This window comes from Pogoniulus pusillus, chromosome 38, assembly GCF_015220805.1.
Source record: "Pogoniulus pusillus isolate bPogPus1 chromosome 38, bPogPus1.pri, whole genome shotgun sequence".
Classification (NCBI taxonomy): domain Eukaryota; kingdom Metazoa; phylum Chordata; class Aves; order Piciformes; family Lybiidae; genus Pogoniulus; species Pogoniulus pusillus.
In genome coordinates this window covers 6,042,204-6,057,635 of record NC_087301.1, presented here as the reverse complement: position 1 = coordinate 6,057,635, position 15,432 = coordinate 6,042,204, and the positions used below count along the sequence as shown (strand labels likewise).

Below are 15,432 nucleotides of genomic sequence, written 5' to 3'. Positions count from 1 at the left end.
AAACAGCACCAAGTCGTGCTCAGAGCTCTCAGCTGCTGCACTGCAGCAAGGCACAGCCTCCTCCTTTGCTAAAAGCTTCAGAACTCGAGCAGAGCTGCAGCTTCTCAGGGTAACTCCTCTGCAGGACCAGCTTAAAGCAGGCCCTCAGCATGCAGAGCCTCTGTGTACAGGAGCAGCATGCACGCAGAGCTCCTGCAGTGCAGCTACTGAGGTCCTTCTTTGTCACCAAACCCTTCCTGGGTTTATTACTCTGTTTCTCAGATTAAATTCTGGTCTGTTTGTCTGGGAACAGATTTTTGCAGGGTCCAGCCTGGCTCTGGACACCTCCCTGGGCAAACCTGTGCCAGTGTCTCCTCACCCTCCCTCTCTGTGCTCCACAGCCTCCCTGGGCAAACCTGTGCCAGTGTCTTCTCACCCTCACTGCCAAGAATTTCTTCCTCCTCTCCAGTCTCAATCTGCTCTCCTCCAGCTTCAATCCATCCTCTCTCATCTCATCACTCCCAGCCCTTATCAAAAGTCCCTCTGCAGCTCTCCTGTAGCCCTCTTCAGGCACTGGAAAGCTGCTCTGAGGTCTCCTCAGAGCCTTCTCCAGGCTGAACAGCCCCAACTCTCCCAGCCTGTCCCCACAGGGGAGGTTCTGCAGCCCTCTGAGCATCTTGGGAGCCTATTCTGGCCCCTTTCCAGCAGCTCCATGGCCCCTTTGTGCTGGGGGCACCAGCACTGGAGGCAGTGCTGCAGGTGAGGTCTGAGCAGAGCAGAGCAGAGGAGCAGAATCCCCTCCCTTTGCTGCTGCTCTCCCTGCCTTGGCTGCAGCCAGCACACAGCTGGCTCTGGGCTGCCAGTGACCTGTGCTGGCTCAGTTGACATCCCCAAGTCCTTCTCTGCTCACTTCAGCTCTGAGGTCCTTATTTGCCACCAAACCCTTCCTGGGCTTCTGACCCTGTTTCTCAGAATAAATTCTGGTCTGTCTGGGAAGACTTTTGCAGGGTCTCCCTCTGTGGCAAGCAGCAGCTGAAGACAGCACCCACTCAGCCAGGCTGTTCTGTCTGTTGCAGTGCTGACACATCCAAATCCTTCTCCAAGCTAACTGCCTTGGCTAAACAGATGGGAAAGGGAAACAGCTACACAGATACCATCCTGGAGGGCACAGAGAGGGAGGGTGAGGAGACACTGGCACAGGTTGCCCAGGGAGGTTGGGGAGCACAGAAGCACAGAATGTGATCTTTGATCACATTCTGTGCTTCTGTGCTCCACAACCTCCCTGGAGGTGTTCAGGGCCAGGCTGGATGAGGCCTTGAGCAACCTGGGCTAGTGGGAGGTGTCCTTGCCCATGGCAGGAGGGTGGGAACTGGATGAGCTTTAAGGTCCCTTCCAACCTAACCCATTCTGTCAATCTCTAAGTCCTGCCCTCACATTTTCCTATGGTATCAAACCCTCCCCAGGTCTCTCTTCAGAAATAAAACCCACAGCTAAAGGTAAATATGATGGCAAAAAGCACTCACCCAGTGTGGCTTGGGGGCAGCCAAGTTGCCTCTTAAGCAAAGAGCTCTTCAGTGACTAATTCAGAGCCTCTGAATCAGTGGCAAAAGCCTCCCCAGGATGTGTGCTGGAGTCTTAATCTCACTCATCAGCCTCTGCTTTCAAGTCACATTTCAGGTTCACTTTGATGGTCACTTTCACTGAGGAAGTTAAAAGCTAGATGGAGGTCCTGACACATCAGAATGGAGAAGGGGCTGGTCCAGGCTGCTGTGGGCAGGGACACCTCCCACCAGCCCCAGGTTGCTCAAGACCTCATCCAGCCTGGCCCTGAGCACCTCCAGGGAGGTTGTGGAGCACAGAAGCACAGAATGTGATCAAAGATCACATTCTGTGCTTCTGTGCTCCACAACCTCCCTGGGCAACCTGTGCCAGTGTCTCCTCACCCTCCCTCTCTGTGCTCCACAACCTCCCTGGGCAACCTGTGCCAGTGTCTCCTCACCCTCCCTCTCTGTGCTCCACAACCTCCCTGGGCCAACCTCTGCCATTGTCTCCTTACCCTCACTGTACTGAGTTTCTTTGCTGGGCCTTGATCCCAGTGGTGTTGAGGGGCCACAGGTTAGCAGGCACCTACCAGGCTGAAAAGCCACCCAAGGTGCTTTTGGCTGCATGGACAGCAGCTCCCTTCTGAAACACAGACAAGACAGGCAGCAGGGACTGCTTTTAACTGGCACAAACTCCCTCTGCACACCCCAAACACTTTGCAAGTTCATTTTCATCCTTCCTCTTCCTCTGGGGTACCACAACAAGCACTGTTCTCTCCCCTAGTACCAGTCTGGGGGGCACACAGAGCCTGGGAAAGTGAAGGTTCAACACCTGCATGCTCTTAGCTTCCAAGAGGTCATTTTGCAGCAGAAAGCCTTGCCCAGGATCTAGCCCACTGCTGACAGAGGCTGAAGGCAAAGGTCCTTGATGAAAACCAAGAGTCATTCACTTCCACAAAGAACCCAAGTGATGTGCTAGGACTGAGAGGGGAACAGCAAAGCCACTTCCTCAGGCTGCAGAAGCCACCAACATCCTTTCTCAGGAAAGTTCTGGCTGGGAGAGCTGCTGAAATCTTCACTGCAGGCAGAAGGAAAATGCATTCAGCTGGAGACACAGACCTAGAGCTGAGCTGCTTTACAGCCAGGACCTTCTCCATACCTCTAGATGAAGTTCTGTGCACTTGGAGCCCTGACTGCAGTTCACAGATTGCATTGGGTGGGGAGGGACCCTCCAAGGGCATCTTGTCCAACCCCCTCCCTGCAGGCAGCAGGGGCAGCTCCAGTGGAGCAGGCTGCAGAGGGGCACTGGGTACCTGTTCTCTTTTGGGTTAGATCTGTCCCTGGGCACCTTCACCCCTCAGCAGATGAGAGTTTGTATAGCTGAGCAGCCTCTCAGGATGGCAGCTGGGTGAGGTCAGCTACACTCAGCCAGCTTTAGCTCTTCTCCCTGGTCTCAGGTGAGAGGAGGAGAGGAAATCACCTGGAATTGTGCCAGGGGAGGGTTAGGTTGGAGATGAGGTTGCAGTCTTTGCTGCAGGAGTGGTCAGGGATTGGAACAGGCTGCCCAGTTCCCATGCCTGGAGGTATTCAAGGTGTGGCCATGGCACTTAGGGGCATGGTTTGGTGGCCATGGTGGTGTTGGGTTGCTGGCTGGACTCAGATGATCTCAAAGGAATCACAGAATCAACCAGGTTGCTAGAGACCTCCAAGATCATCCAGTCCAACCTAGCACCCAGCCCTATCCAGGACTTCTCCAACCCATCCAAATCTACGATTCTATGACTTAGCCAAATAAAATTCATGGCCCAGAATGAACCAGAGCAATTTATTGGTAAGGGCACATCAAAGGCAACAGTAAACTTGGACCACGTGTGAGAGGAGCCTGACAAGTGCTGGTCAGCAGGAAACAGCAGCTGCTCAGAGCAGTGAACCCCACTGCTCTCTGCTGCCCATTGCTGGAGCAGGAACCACTCCCTTTTCCCAGGCAGAACTGAAGCACCATCAGCTGTTTTCCCTAGAATGGCACTCAGAAAGAAGAGAGGAGGAACAGGATTGCTGCTGCCCATGGAAAACTCCTTTGGACACTGTGGGAGGCAGTGGCTGAGGTAGATGGGGTTATGTGTCCCCAGGTACAGAGTCCCCATTTCTGACTGCAAAACCAAATGAGTTTGATGTGAATTGTGCTTCACTTCTGCATGGAGAGAGAGATGGAACTGGTGGCCAGCTGAAACAGAGCAGGAAAGATGGAGCTTGGTGACAGCAGTGTGCAGCTGGTGACACAGCAGGAACAGCACAGTGATCCTGGAGTGAAGTGGCAGAGGAAACCAAGCAGCAGCTAAAAAGCAGGAGGCTCTCTTTGCTCCGAGCCAAAGGATGCCACACACCAACCTGATCCAGCTGTACCCAAAAAGAAGAGAGGAAAACGTTGGCAGTGCCCAGTGCTGACCACTGCTGGGAGCTGGCACTGCTCTGCAGCTTCAGGCAATTCAAATCCAAGGGCACAGAAAAGAGGGAATTCACCAATCATAATGGAAAGAGGTTTGCAAGTCAACTCAGAAAGATGCCCTGTGGGCCTGCTGGCAGCAAACACAGCTGCAGGCACTGAGGTTTCTTCTGCAGGCACTGGTTAAGAGATTCTGGGGTTTTCTTTTCCCCAGTCTGTCAGAAAGATTTCCCAAATGGTTGTTTTGTGCTTGAGTAAAAGTGAAGGATTCCATCAGCAGTCTTCTGCCAGTCCACCAAGATCAGAGCAGGTCCTTCAGTCTGCACTGGTATTCCAGCAGCATCCATTCCCAGCCAGCCATGACTTGCAGTGCTGTCACTTTGTTCTGGTATCCACAGCTTTGACCTTTCATCAGTAGGGATCTTCCTCATCTGTGTCCTAAACAGGGAGGACAGAGAGAAGCTGTGCAGCAGTACATGAAACACATCAGCAACCCAATGACATTTGAGAGCAGCCCTGCACAGGATTTGGGGGTGCTGGGGAGGGGAGAAGCTGGGCAGGAGCCAGCAATGGGCACTGGCAGCCCAGAAGGCCAAGGGCAGCCTTGGTGGAGATGGAGAGAGAGGATCCTGCCCCTCTGCTCTGCTCAGATCAGACCTTACCTGCAAGGCTGTGCCCAGCTCTGGGGCCCTCAACACAACAGAGACAGGGACCTGATGGAGAGGCTCCAGAGGCCATGAAGATCAAAGAATCATGGAATCAGTCAGAGTTGGAAGGGAGCACAAGGAGCAGCCAGTGCCAACCCCCCCTGCCATGCCCAGGGACACCCTACCCTAGAGCAGGCTGCACACAGCCTCAGCCAGCCTGGCCTCAAACACCTCCAGCCATGGGGCCTCAACCACCTCCCTGGGCAACCCCTGCCAGCCTCTCACCACTCTCCTGCTCAACAACTTCCTCCTCACCTCCAGGCTGAACCTACCCACCTCCAGCTTTGCTCCATTTCCCCCACTCCTGCCACTCCCTCACAGCCTCAAAAGTCCCTCCCCAGTTTTTTGCAGCCCCCTTCAGATCCTGGCAGGCCACAAGAAGGTCTCCTGGGAGCCTCCTCTGCTCCAGCCTGCACAGCCCCAACTCTTTCAGTCTGTGCTCACAGCAGAGCTGCTGCAGCCTCTGAGCATCCTCCTGGCCCTGCTCTGGACACTCTGCAGCATCTCCACAGCCCTCTTGTCCCAGGGGCTCCAGAGCTGGATGCAGGACTCCAGGTGGGGTCTCAGCAGAGCACAGCAGAGGGGCAGAATCCCCTCCCTGGCCCTGCTGGCCACACTTCTGTTGCTGCAGCCCAGGCTCTGCTTGGCTTTCTGGGCTGCAAGTGCTCACTGCTGGCTCCTGCTGAGCTTCTCCTCCAGCAGCACCCCCAAGTCCCTCTCCTCAGGGCTGCTCTCAGCCACTCACTGCCCAGCCTGGATTTGTGCTTGGCATTGACTCCACCCAGCTGCAGGACCTTGCCCTTGCTCTTGCTGGCCCTCCTGAGCTTGGCTTGTGCCCACCTCTGCAGCCTGTGCAGGTCCCTCTGCATGGATCCTGCCCTCCAGCCTGGCTGCTGCACCACACAGCTTGGTGTGGGCAGCAAACCTGCTGAGGCTGCACTCAGTGCCTCTGTCCATGGCACCCACAGAGATGCTGAACAAGACTGGTGCCAGGGCTGATTCCTGAGGGACTCTGCTTGTCTCTGGCCTCCACTTGGCCATGGAGCCATTGGCAGCACCCAAAGTGTGGCTGCCACTCTTTGGGTGCTGCCATCAAGCCACTTCTTCATCCATCTTGTGGCCCACCCATCAAACCCATGTGGCACCAGCTTGGAGACCAGGATGTGGTGTGGGAAGATGATCAAGGAGATGGAGCAGCTCTGGTACAGGACAGGCTGAGAGGGAGCTGGGGGTGTTCAGCTTGGACAAGAGAAGGCTCCAGGGGGACCTTAAAGCAGCGTTCCAGGACCTGAAGGGGATTACAGGCAAGCTGCAGAGGGACTGTTCCCAAAGGCCTGCAGGAACAGGATGAGGGCAATGGCTTGAAGTGGGATCACAGCAGACAGAGGTTGGATGTGAGGAACAAGTTCTGCAGCAGGAGGCTGCCCAGGAAGGTGGTTGAGGCCTCAGCCCTGGAGATATTCAAGGTGAGGCTGGACAGGGCTGTGGGCAACCTGCTCTAGAGGAGGATGTCCCTGCTGCCTGCAGGGTTCTTGGGACTGGCTGAGCTTTGGAGGTCACTTCCAACCCAACCCATTCCACGATTTTGAGTCTCCTAAGCCTCTGGCAGCAGCTTAAATGCTTTCCAAAATGCCTCTGGGCTTGGCTAAGCTAACTCACCTCTCCACCAGCAGCAACACAGTGGTGCCTCCAGCATGTCACTTGTAACAGCTTTTCCACCTCCCACAGCAACTCTCCCCCTTTGCATAAAGCACTTTCTGCAGCCTGCACCTCTTGGGAGCTTTGCTCTGCTGTGTGGTCACTGCTGTGGCTCCTGCAGAACTCTAAATATTCAAATGCATCTTGCAGAATTGTTTGTTTTTAACTCAGTGCCTAATGAAGCACAGAAACCACCAGCACACACCTGTCTGAGGGCTCCTGCACGCAGGAGATGCTCAATCACTGCCTTGTGAGGGGTGAAATCAAGTCAAACACATTCAAATCCTCTTTAACATACTTCTTGAGCCTCTAGACAAGGTGTAAAAGCTGTGTCTGAGGTAAAGTTCCTTTGTAGGACTTCAGAAGAAGATGGAAACCCTCTCAAATTAGGCCTAGTAGGGAGTTTAAGTCTGGAAGGTGCCAGAGCAATGCCAACACACTGCAGGAAACAGGTCTGCAGCACAGCAGGTGGCAAAAGCATTCAGTGCCCTTTCAAGACAACACAGGAGCTTGCTGACAGGGCAAGCAAGTGAGCAAGCAGGATTAGAAGTCAACCACCAGCTGCCACCACAAAACAAACAAAAAGCCAGCACCAAATAGAGCACAGCAGCTAAGCAGCAGCTTGCTGGGCCAGTGGAAGCAGGGAGAGAGGCAAGGCTGAATGCTGCCCTCTCTGCAGTGCACTCAGTTATTGCTGCCCCTATTCCCTTGGATTTTCACCCTAAAATGCCAGCTTGGATTTCAGTGAGGTCAAACAAAAAAGCAGGCTGTAAGGATCTGCAGAGAGCTTCTCCTCACAAGCAGTCCTCAGCCCTGTGTGGAGAGCCTCACAAAGCAGAGCCATTTGGGACCCTTCTTTGACAGGCAGGAGGGTTGTGACAAGCTCTGCTTGCTGCTTCCAGAACCTCCTCTGAGCACCAAAGCTGCCCAAGCCAGGTCTGGTGACAGCAGCTTGCACTTACCACACAGTTCAGGCACCAGGTTTTGAGCTTCCCCAAGCAGTTGTGTCTCTCTGGCTGTTCAGACCTGCAGAAAAGCAGAGGGTTAGGCTGGACTTGACCTCCACAGAGCTCCTGGGAATCCCACTCCTGCCACACTGAACTGATGCTTCCCTCATGAGGAAAAGCCTTGGTTCTGCAGAGCAATCCCAAACAGGACAGAGAAAGTCAGGTCCTATGTTCTGAAGGCAGACATTCCACTGAAGAACACAGGAGCTGCTGATGGGAACCCTGCACTCAGCCCCCACTCTGCAACCAGCTGCAGTGCTGCATTCACTGCCAAGCCAGCAGCAGCTCCAGCAGCAGCAGCTCTGTTATCTTACTGTCATAGAATGGGTTGAGTTGGAAGAGACCTCCAAAGGTCACCCAGTGCAACCCCCTGCAGTCACAGAGACATCCTCCCCTAGAGCAGGCTGCTCAGAGCCTTGTTGAGCTTCACCTTGAATATCTCCTGGGCTGAGGCCTCAACCACCTCCCTGGGCAACCTGCTGCAGTGTTCCAGCAGCCTCCTGCTGCAGAACTTGTTCCTCACGTCCAACCTCAAACAGCTCTGCTCTCATTTCAAACCACTGTCTTGTCCCTGCAGGCCTTTGGGAACAGTCCCCTCTGCAGCCTGCTTGTAGCCCCTTCAGGTCCTGGAAGGCTACTTTAAGGTCCCCCTGGAGCCTTCTCTTGTCCAAGCTGAACACCTTCAGCTCCCTCAGCCTGTCCTGAAGCAGAGCTGCTCCTTCTCCTTGATCACCTTAATGACCTTCTTTAGACCCTCTCTATCAGCTCTGTCTCCTTCCTGTGTTGAGGGCTCCAGAGCTGGACACAGCATTGCAGATGCAAAGCCCTCACTACTTAACCTTTACAGGACAGAATCCTCTCTAGCTCAGAGAAGAGAATTCAACCTCCAAGGCTCCTTCAGTACCTGGCACCTCTGCTGAGGCCACCACAGGGGCAGCAGTTCCACTCTTGTTTGGGTTTGTGGTTGTGCACCCTGCAGAGCAGAACACAACCCCTCCAGCCCACGTCAGCAAAATATCCTGCTGATTTAGCCTCAAACAAATCCAATTACAGAAGTGAAAGGCTTTTGAAGCCTAAACTGCTTCAGTTCAAGCAAAAGAGGATCTACAGCACTTAGCTGATGCTCCAGCATGGGGATTTTCCAAAGCTTTCTCACAGCTGCCTGAATTATGCATATGCAGAAGTAGATTTCAGTGACTGAGCTGCAGATGTTGAGAGCTGTGAAGTGAAGAGTGGAGAAACCATCCCTTGGCTTGTGCCAACAGGCAAAAGAAGGAACACAGGCTTCAGCTTCCAGCCAGAACTTACTCATCAGACACTTCGATGGAGGATTTCTTACAGCCAGGCTTTTTTTTCTCCTTGAGCACTCCAAAGTTCCTTCCCATCCTTACCAACAGCAGCAGCACCACGAGGAGGGAAGGCAGGAAGACTAAAATGGCCAGCAGCACTGCTGAGGTGAGCTGGAAGGAAAGGCCTGCAGGGAAGACAGAGAACAGCCCAACTCTAGCACTGCTAAAACCACAGAAGGGCAGGGCTCTTGGAAGGGACCTCCAGAGATCATCCAGTCCAACCCCTCTGCCAGAGCAGGCTCACCCAGGGCAGGTCACACAGGAATGCATCCAGGAGGGGTTTGGATGTCTCCAAAGGAGACTCCACAGCCTCTGTGGGCAGCCTGCTCCAGGCCTCAAGCACCCTCAGAGTGACAAAGTTTTCCCTTTTGTCCCCTCCTCTGGCTCCAGCTTTCCCCCAGTGTCCCTTGTGCTGCCCTTGGCTACCCCCAGGGCAGAGCCTGGCTCCAGCCCTGCACACCTTTATCAGCAGCAAGGAGGGCAGCCCTCAGGCTCCTCTGTTCCCTCAGCCTGCCTTCACAGGGAGATGTTCCACTGCCCGCAGCAGCTTTGTGGCTCTGGGCTGGACTTTTTCAAGCAGTTCCCTGAGGTCTTTCTTGACCTGAGGGGCCCAGAAGTGGACACGAGTAGGTGTAAAACACAAGCAAGCCCAGCTGCCAGCCCCTGTGACAAACCAGCCTTGCCCAGAGGTGACAGGCTGGGAGCAGCTTGTCTGTAGGGCTCCCAGCACACCCCCAGCACAAAAGTGCTGTGTGTGCAGAAAGGCTCCAAAGGCAGGCAGCTGATGACACAGTTGCAGCACAGGCTGGGCTGCAGATCTGGGGCAGGCTGGCATGCGAGGCAGAGGAGGAGGTGAGGCAGTACTGAGAAGCAGGCTCTGTGGACAGGGATTTTTAGCCCACTCTTTCCAAAACGTTTTCACTTCACTCTTCTGCTCTCGTGGGTGGAGATTGGAAGTCCTGAGCAAAAGCACCGTTTTGATGTCTCTTGTCAGCACAGCTTCCACTTGCCCCTTCCTGTCCCCAGTTCTCAGGGTATTTAGCTCAGACAGAATCACAAAAGGGTTTGGTGTGGAAGGGAACTTTTACTCCAACACTCCTGTTGTGGTTGCTCAAAGCCTCATCCAACCTGGCCTAAGGAGGAGGCAGCCACAGTCTCCCTGGGCAGCCTGTTCCAGAGTCTCACCACCCTTATACTGAACAACTCCTTCCTCAGATCCAGTCTAACCCTTCTCTGCCTCAGCTTCAAACCATTCCCCCTTCTCCTCTCTCCACACTCCCCTACAAAAAATCCCTCCCCAGTCTTCCTGAGGTAACCCCTGCTGAAATTCCAGCATGGAACCCCAGGGAACCCATTTAAGCTCTTGCCAAAGCTGCAGGGCAGCTGTAGCAGTTGGCTGAGGCCAGCCCAGGGAGCTGGAGGCTTACCCCTCTCTGTGACCAGCAGCACTGTCTGGGGGATGTTGTGGTACACGTCTGGAGGGTTCTTCACGCTGCAGATAAAGGTCCCATTGTCACTCAGCACTGGGTTTTGGATGGCAATGGAAGCATCACCCTGGGCAACATTCCCAAGCCAGGATATCCTGTCTTTGAACTTCCCCATGGTTGCTGGGTATGGAACAGACTGATAGTGAAAAATCTGCAAGGAGGCAAAGACATAAAAAAATGCAGCAGGCAAAGAGGCCTCCAAGTGCTGAGTAAGGAGCAAAGCTTCACTTCTTGGATGCTAAACAAAGGAATATAGGTCAGGCAGCCACAGCACTTCTCAGGCAGGAGGCCTTTTCAAGTGCCACTTTGAAAGCTCTGAGTCAGCCCCACTTCATTACACCTCCAAGGCTTTCATGCTCGGTTCTCAGATGCCATCACCACCCTCCAGAGCAGCCTGTGCCCTCCTGCAGACCTGCAGCAGAGCAGCAGAACAGGTTCCTTGCCTCATTGTGGTGCCTAAGCTTTTGCTCTTTGCCCTCTTGCTGCCCTCTGAGTAGAGGCTTAGCAGATCTCACTTCACACAAGCACCACCTTTTGGGGCCAGATATGAGGGCACTCCCAGGAATTCAAAGTCCTTGGGCAGCAGAAGCTGCTGATAGGGCCACAGAGATTTACATTCATAGAATGGTTTGGGTTGGAAGGGACCTTGAAGATCACAGAGCTCCAATCCCCTGCCTCCACCAGCAGCAGCCTCCTTGTACCACTTACTGTCTCCATCTGCCCACCAGCGAGGGGCCTGTAAGTCCAGTCCACCATCAGGTTCTCAGTGATGGGAGAAGTGGATTTGAAGGAGCATTTCAGCAAGACTTGTTCACCAATGAAGGCTGTCACTTTGGGACTGGTGGTGATTTCCAGGCCCAGGGCATTGCAGGCACCTGATGGAATGAGCACAGAGGGAAGGATTAGATTCTGGTTAGCTGTGAGGCACTGGAGTGATGTTAACCCAAAGGTGCAAGCCCAAACACAATGCTGACTGCTTCTCCACTGTATGCTGGGTGCTTTAAATGCTCCAATGGCATTTAGAGAACAGATAGATTCCCTCTGTGGGTTTGGAACTAGCACCAGTTAAATATGGCCAAGAGCCTGTAGGTGTGGACATATAGAGATGAAGGCTTGGGATAGGATGAGAGGGAATGGATTGAAGCTTGAGGAGGGCAGATTGAGGCTGGAGATGAGGAAGGAATTATTGGCAGTGAGGTTGAGGAGACACTGGCACAGGCTGCCCAGGGAGGTTGTGGAGCACAGAGGGTGAGAAGACACTGGCACAGGTTGCCCAGGGAAGTTGTGGAGCACAGAGGGTGAGAAGACACTGGCACAGGTTGCTCAGGGAGGTTGTGGATCAGAGGGTGAGGAGACACTGGCACAGGTTGCTCAGGGAGGTTGTGGATCAGAGGGTGAGAAGACACTGGCACAGGTTGCCCAGGGAAGTTGTGGAGCACAGAGGGTGAGAAGACACTGGCACAGGTTGCTCAGGGAGGTTGTGGATCAGAGGGTGAGGAGACACTGGCACAGGTTGCTCAGGGAGGTTGTGGATCAGAGGGTGAGAAGACACTGGCACAGGTTGCCCAGGGAAGTTGTGGAGCACAGAGGGTGAGAAGACACTGGCACAGGTTGCCCAGGGAGGTGTTCTAGGCCAGGCTGGATGAGCCCTTGAGCAACCTGGGCTGCTGGGAGGTGTCCCTGTCCGCGGCAGTGGGGTTGGAACTGGATGATCTTCAAGGTCCTTTCCAACCACACCTATCCCATGGTTCTCTGAATAAAGAGCTGAGGAATTAATTCCACCAGCTGTCTCTCTGACAAGTTGCCAAGTGCCAGCTTTGTGCTACTTCAAGGCAGTTGTGGCTGTCTGTGTAGTACCCTGGACCAAAGGCGGCTTCCACGGGCACCAGGTCAAGAGTCACCCTGCAGCAGCAAGCACTCCTCTTGTTTACTTCTGCCTCCTTCACCTGCTGGGATGCCTCAGCTAGGGCTGAGCCCAGCCTGCCTGCCCAGCAGCACCACTGAATCAGAGAATCAAGGAGGTTGGAAGAGAGCTCCAAGCCCAGCCAGCCCAACCTAGCACCCAGCCCTGCCCAACCAACCAGACCATGGCACTAAGTGCCCCAGCCAGGCTTGGCTGCAACAACTCCAGCCACAGCCACTCCACCACCTCCCTGGGCAGCCCATTCCAATGCCAATCACTCTCTCTGACAACAACTTCCTAACAACATCCAGCCTGAACCTGCCCTGGCACAGCTTCAGGCTGTGTCCCCTTCTTCTGTCCCTGGCTGCCTGGCAGCAGAGCCCAACCCCACCTGGCTGCAGCCTCCCTGCAGGCAGCTATGAGCTCTGCCCTGAGCCTCCTCTGCTGCAGGCTGCACACCCCCAGCTCCCTCAGCCTCTCTTCCCAGGGCTGTGCTCCAGGCCCCTCCCCAGCCTTGCTGCCCTTCTCTGGACAAGTTCCAGCACCTCAACATCTCTCTTCAATTCAGGAGCCAAATCCTTTTCACCAGTCTCCTGCTCCTGCATTATGAAGATTTATTATCCAGGTTTATTTATTACCCAGGTTGGATGAGTCCTTGAGTGACCCATTCTAGTGGGAGGTGTCCCTGCCTATGGTGGGGGGCTGGAACTGGATGATCCTTGAGGTCTCTTCCAACCTAAACCATTCTATGATTCTATGATTAGCAGACTATGGTATGGTAGGGGTTGGAAGGGACCTCTGGAAATCAGACCAAGGCAGGGCCACGGGAACACATCCAGGCGGGTTTGGAATACCTCTAAGAGATGGAGGCTTCACAACCCCTCTGGACAGCCTACTCCAGTGCTCTGCCACCCTTACAGGACAGACCTTCCTTGTCACATTGAGCTGGCACTTCTGATGTTCAGTTGGTGCCCTCTACCCCTTGTCCTGCCACTCGGTAGTAGTCGGGTCCCATCCTCCTGGCATCCATGGAGCTGATGCTGCGCATGAAGCTCTGCACGAACCGCCCCAGCTGAGCCCTCTGCTGCTCCTATTCACATGTGCCAGCGCCAGGCTGATTTCTGGCGTCACACAGCCTGCTCCCACTACTGCCAATGTGCAACAGGGCTCTTACCAAACTCTCCTCCTTCTGCTACCCATCGAGGGCCCTGCAACCCCGAGGGCAGCAACAGAGCCAGCGGAGAGCTGAGAGCAAAGCAGAGCGAGGCAGAGCGTGGGGCACAGCGCTGGGCAGAAAGTAGGGCAAGATGCAGAGCGTAGGGCACAGCGCTGGGCACAGCGCCGGGCAGAAAGTAGGGCAAGATGCAGAGCGTAGGGCACAGTGCTGGGCACAGCGCAGGGCAGAAAGTAGGGCAAGATGCAGAGCGTAGGGCACAGTGCTGGGCACAGCGCAGGGCAGAAAGTAGGGCAAGATGCAGAGCGTAGGGCACAGCGCTGGGCAGAGCTGGGCACAGCGCCGGGCAGAAAGTAGGGCAAGATGCAGAGCGTAGGGCACAGCGCTGGGCACAGCGACGGGCAGAGCTGAGGGCAGGGTACAAGTCAGAGCACGGGGCAGAGCGTAGGGCAAGATGCTGAGCGAAGGGCACAGTGCGGGGCAGAGCTGAGGGCAGAGCAGGGCAGAGCTGAGGGCAGAGCAAGGCAGAACGCCGGGCAGAGCTGAGGGCAGAACGCCGGGCAGAGCGCAGGGCAGAGCGCAGGGCAGAGCAGGGCAGAGCGCAGGGCAGAGCGCAGGGCAGAGCGCCCGGCGGGTAGCGACCGCTGCCAGCTGCCTGCCGCGCCCCGCGGAGGGGCTTCGCTCGCCCCACGACCCCCCGCGGCTCACTCCTGCCGCTCATCAGCACCCCTCACAACGAGGCCTGACAGCACAGCCCCACCGGGCCCCGGCCTGCCGCCTCCCCGCTCCGGACCGGCCCTTCCCGCAGCTTCCCAGCCTGCTGCCGCCTCCCCGCCAGCCACCCGCCGCCCCCGGAGCCGCCTCCCCGTGCGGGGCTTCCCGGCGCCGCGGCAGCCCCCGGCATGACGAGAGACCTCACACCCACAGCTCCCCCATTTACCGAGCAGAAGCAGGAGCCCCCGCGGCAGAAGCAGGCGGCGGCGGAGGAGCGGGAGGGAGCCGGCGCCGGGCGCCGCTGCGCCGCCACACCGCATGGCGGCCGCGCTCAGGGCCGCGACATGGCGGCGGCTCGGCTCACCTGCGGGCGGGCGGCGCAGGTGCGGGCGGGGGCAGCCCCAAGATGGCCGCCGCGAGTCGCCATGGCAACGACCCGCTCCGGCCTGCGGGGGCTGCGATCGGCCAAGGCCCCTGAGAGCGCCCCGGGAGCGGAGGCGACCGAGCCCGGCGGGCTGCCCGCCTCAGCAGCCCCCCCTGAGGAAGCAGCAGGACTCTGCCCTGCCCGCCCGGGTGGTCCTCGAAACGCGCGGAGCCGCGGACAGCGTTTTTAGGTGCCCTCTGCCACAAGCAGCTCCTGGCACAGCTGGCAGCTCAGGGTGTGGACATTCACTCTGTGCTGGGTCAGGAACTGGCTGGAGGGCAGAGCCCAGAGAGTGGTGGGGAATGGTGCCACATGCAGCTGGCAGCTGGCACTAGAGGTGTGCCCCAGGGATCAGTGCTGGGCACAGTCCTGTTCAATATCCTTATTGATGACCTGGAGCAGGGGATTGAGTCCAGCAGCAGTAGGTTTGCAGATGGCACCAAGCTAGGAGCAGCTGTGGAGCTGTTGGAGGGGAGGAGAGCCCTGCAGAGGGACCTGGCCAGGCTGGATGGGTGGGCAGAGGCCAAGGGGATGAGACTGAACAAGGCCAAGGGCAGGGTTCTGCACTTTGGCCACAACAACCCCAAGCAGCACTGCAGGCTGGGGACTGAGTGGCTGAGAGCAGCCAGGCAGAGAGGGCCCTGGGGGTGCTGGGAGAGAGGAGCTGCAGAGGAGGCAGCAGTGCCCAGGTGGGCAGCAGAGCCAATGGCATCCTGGGCTGGCTCAGGAGCAGTGTGGGCAGCAGGACAAGGGAGGTTCTTGTGCCCCTGTGCTCAGCACTGCTCAGGCCACCCCTGCAGTGCTGTGTCCAGTTCTGGGCTCCTCCATTGCAGAGAGATGTTGAGGTGCTGGAAGGTGTTTGGAGAAGGGCAGCAAGGCTGGGGAGGGGCCTGGAGCACAGCCCTGTGAGGAGAGGCTGAGGGAGCTGGGGGGGTGCAGCCTGCAGCAGAGGAGGCTCAGGGCAGAGCTCATTGCTGCCTGCAGCTGCCTGCAGGAAGGCTGTAGC

General features: G+C 56.3%; 1 protein-coding gene across 1 annotated transcript; it reads right to left on the bottom strand.

The window, feature by feature from the left end:
* Positions 1-3,331: 3,331 nt before the first annotated feature.
* On the bottom strand, positions 3,332-14,366 carry MPZL3 (myelin protein zero like 3). The gene is made up of 6 exons (XM_064173300.1): positions 14,229-14,366; positions 10,920-11,086; positions 10,152-10,362; positions 8,684-8,849; positions 7,331-7,394; positions 3,332-4,401 (listed from the first exon to the last, which is right to left on the bottom strand). The coding sequence occupies exons 1-6, from the start codon at positions 14,320-14,322 to the stop codon at positions 4,375-4,377; spliced, it is 729 nt and encodes a 242-aa protein (XP_064029370.1). The 5' UTR covers positions 14,323-14,366; the 3' UTR covers positions 3,332-4,374.
* Between the last annotated feature and the right edge of the window lie 1,066 nt (positions 14,367-15,432).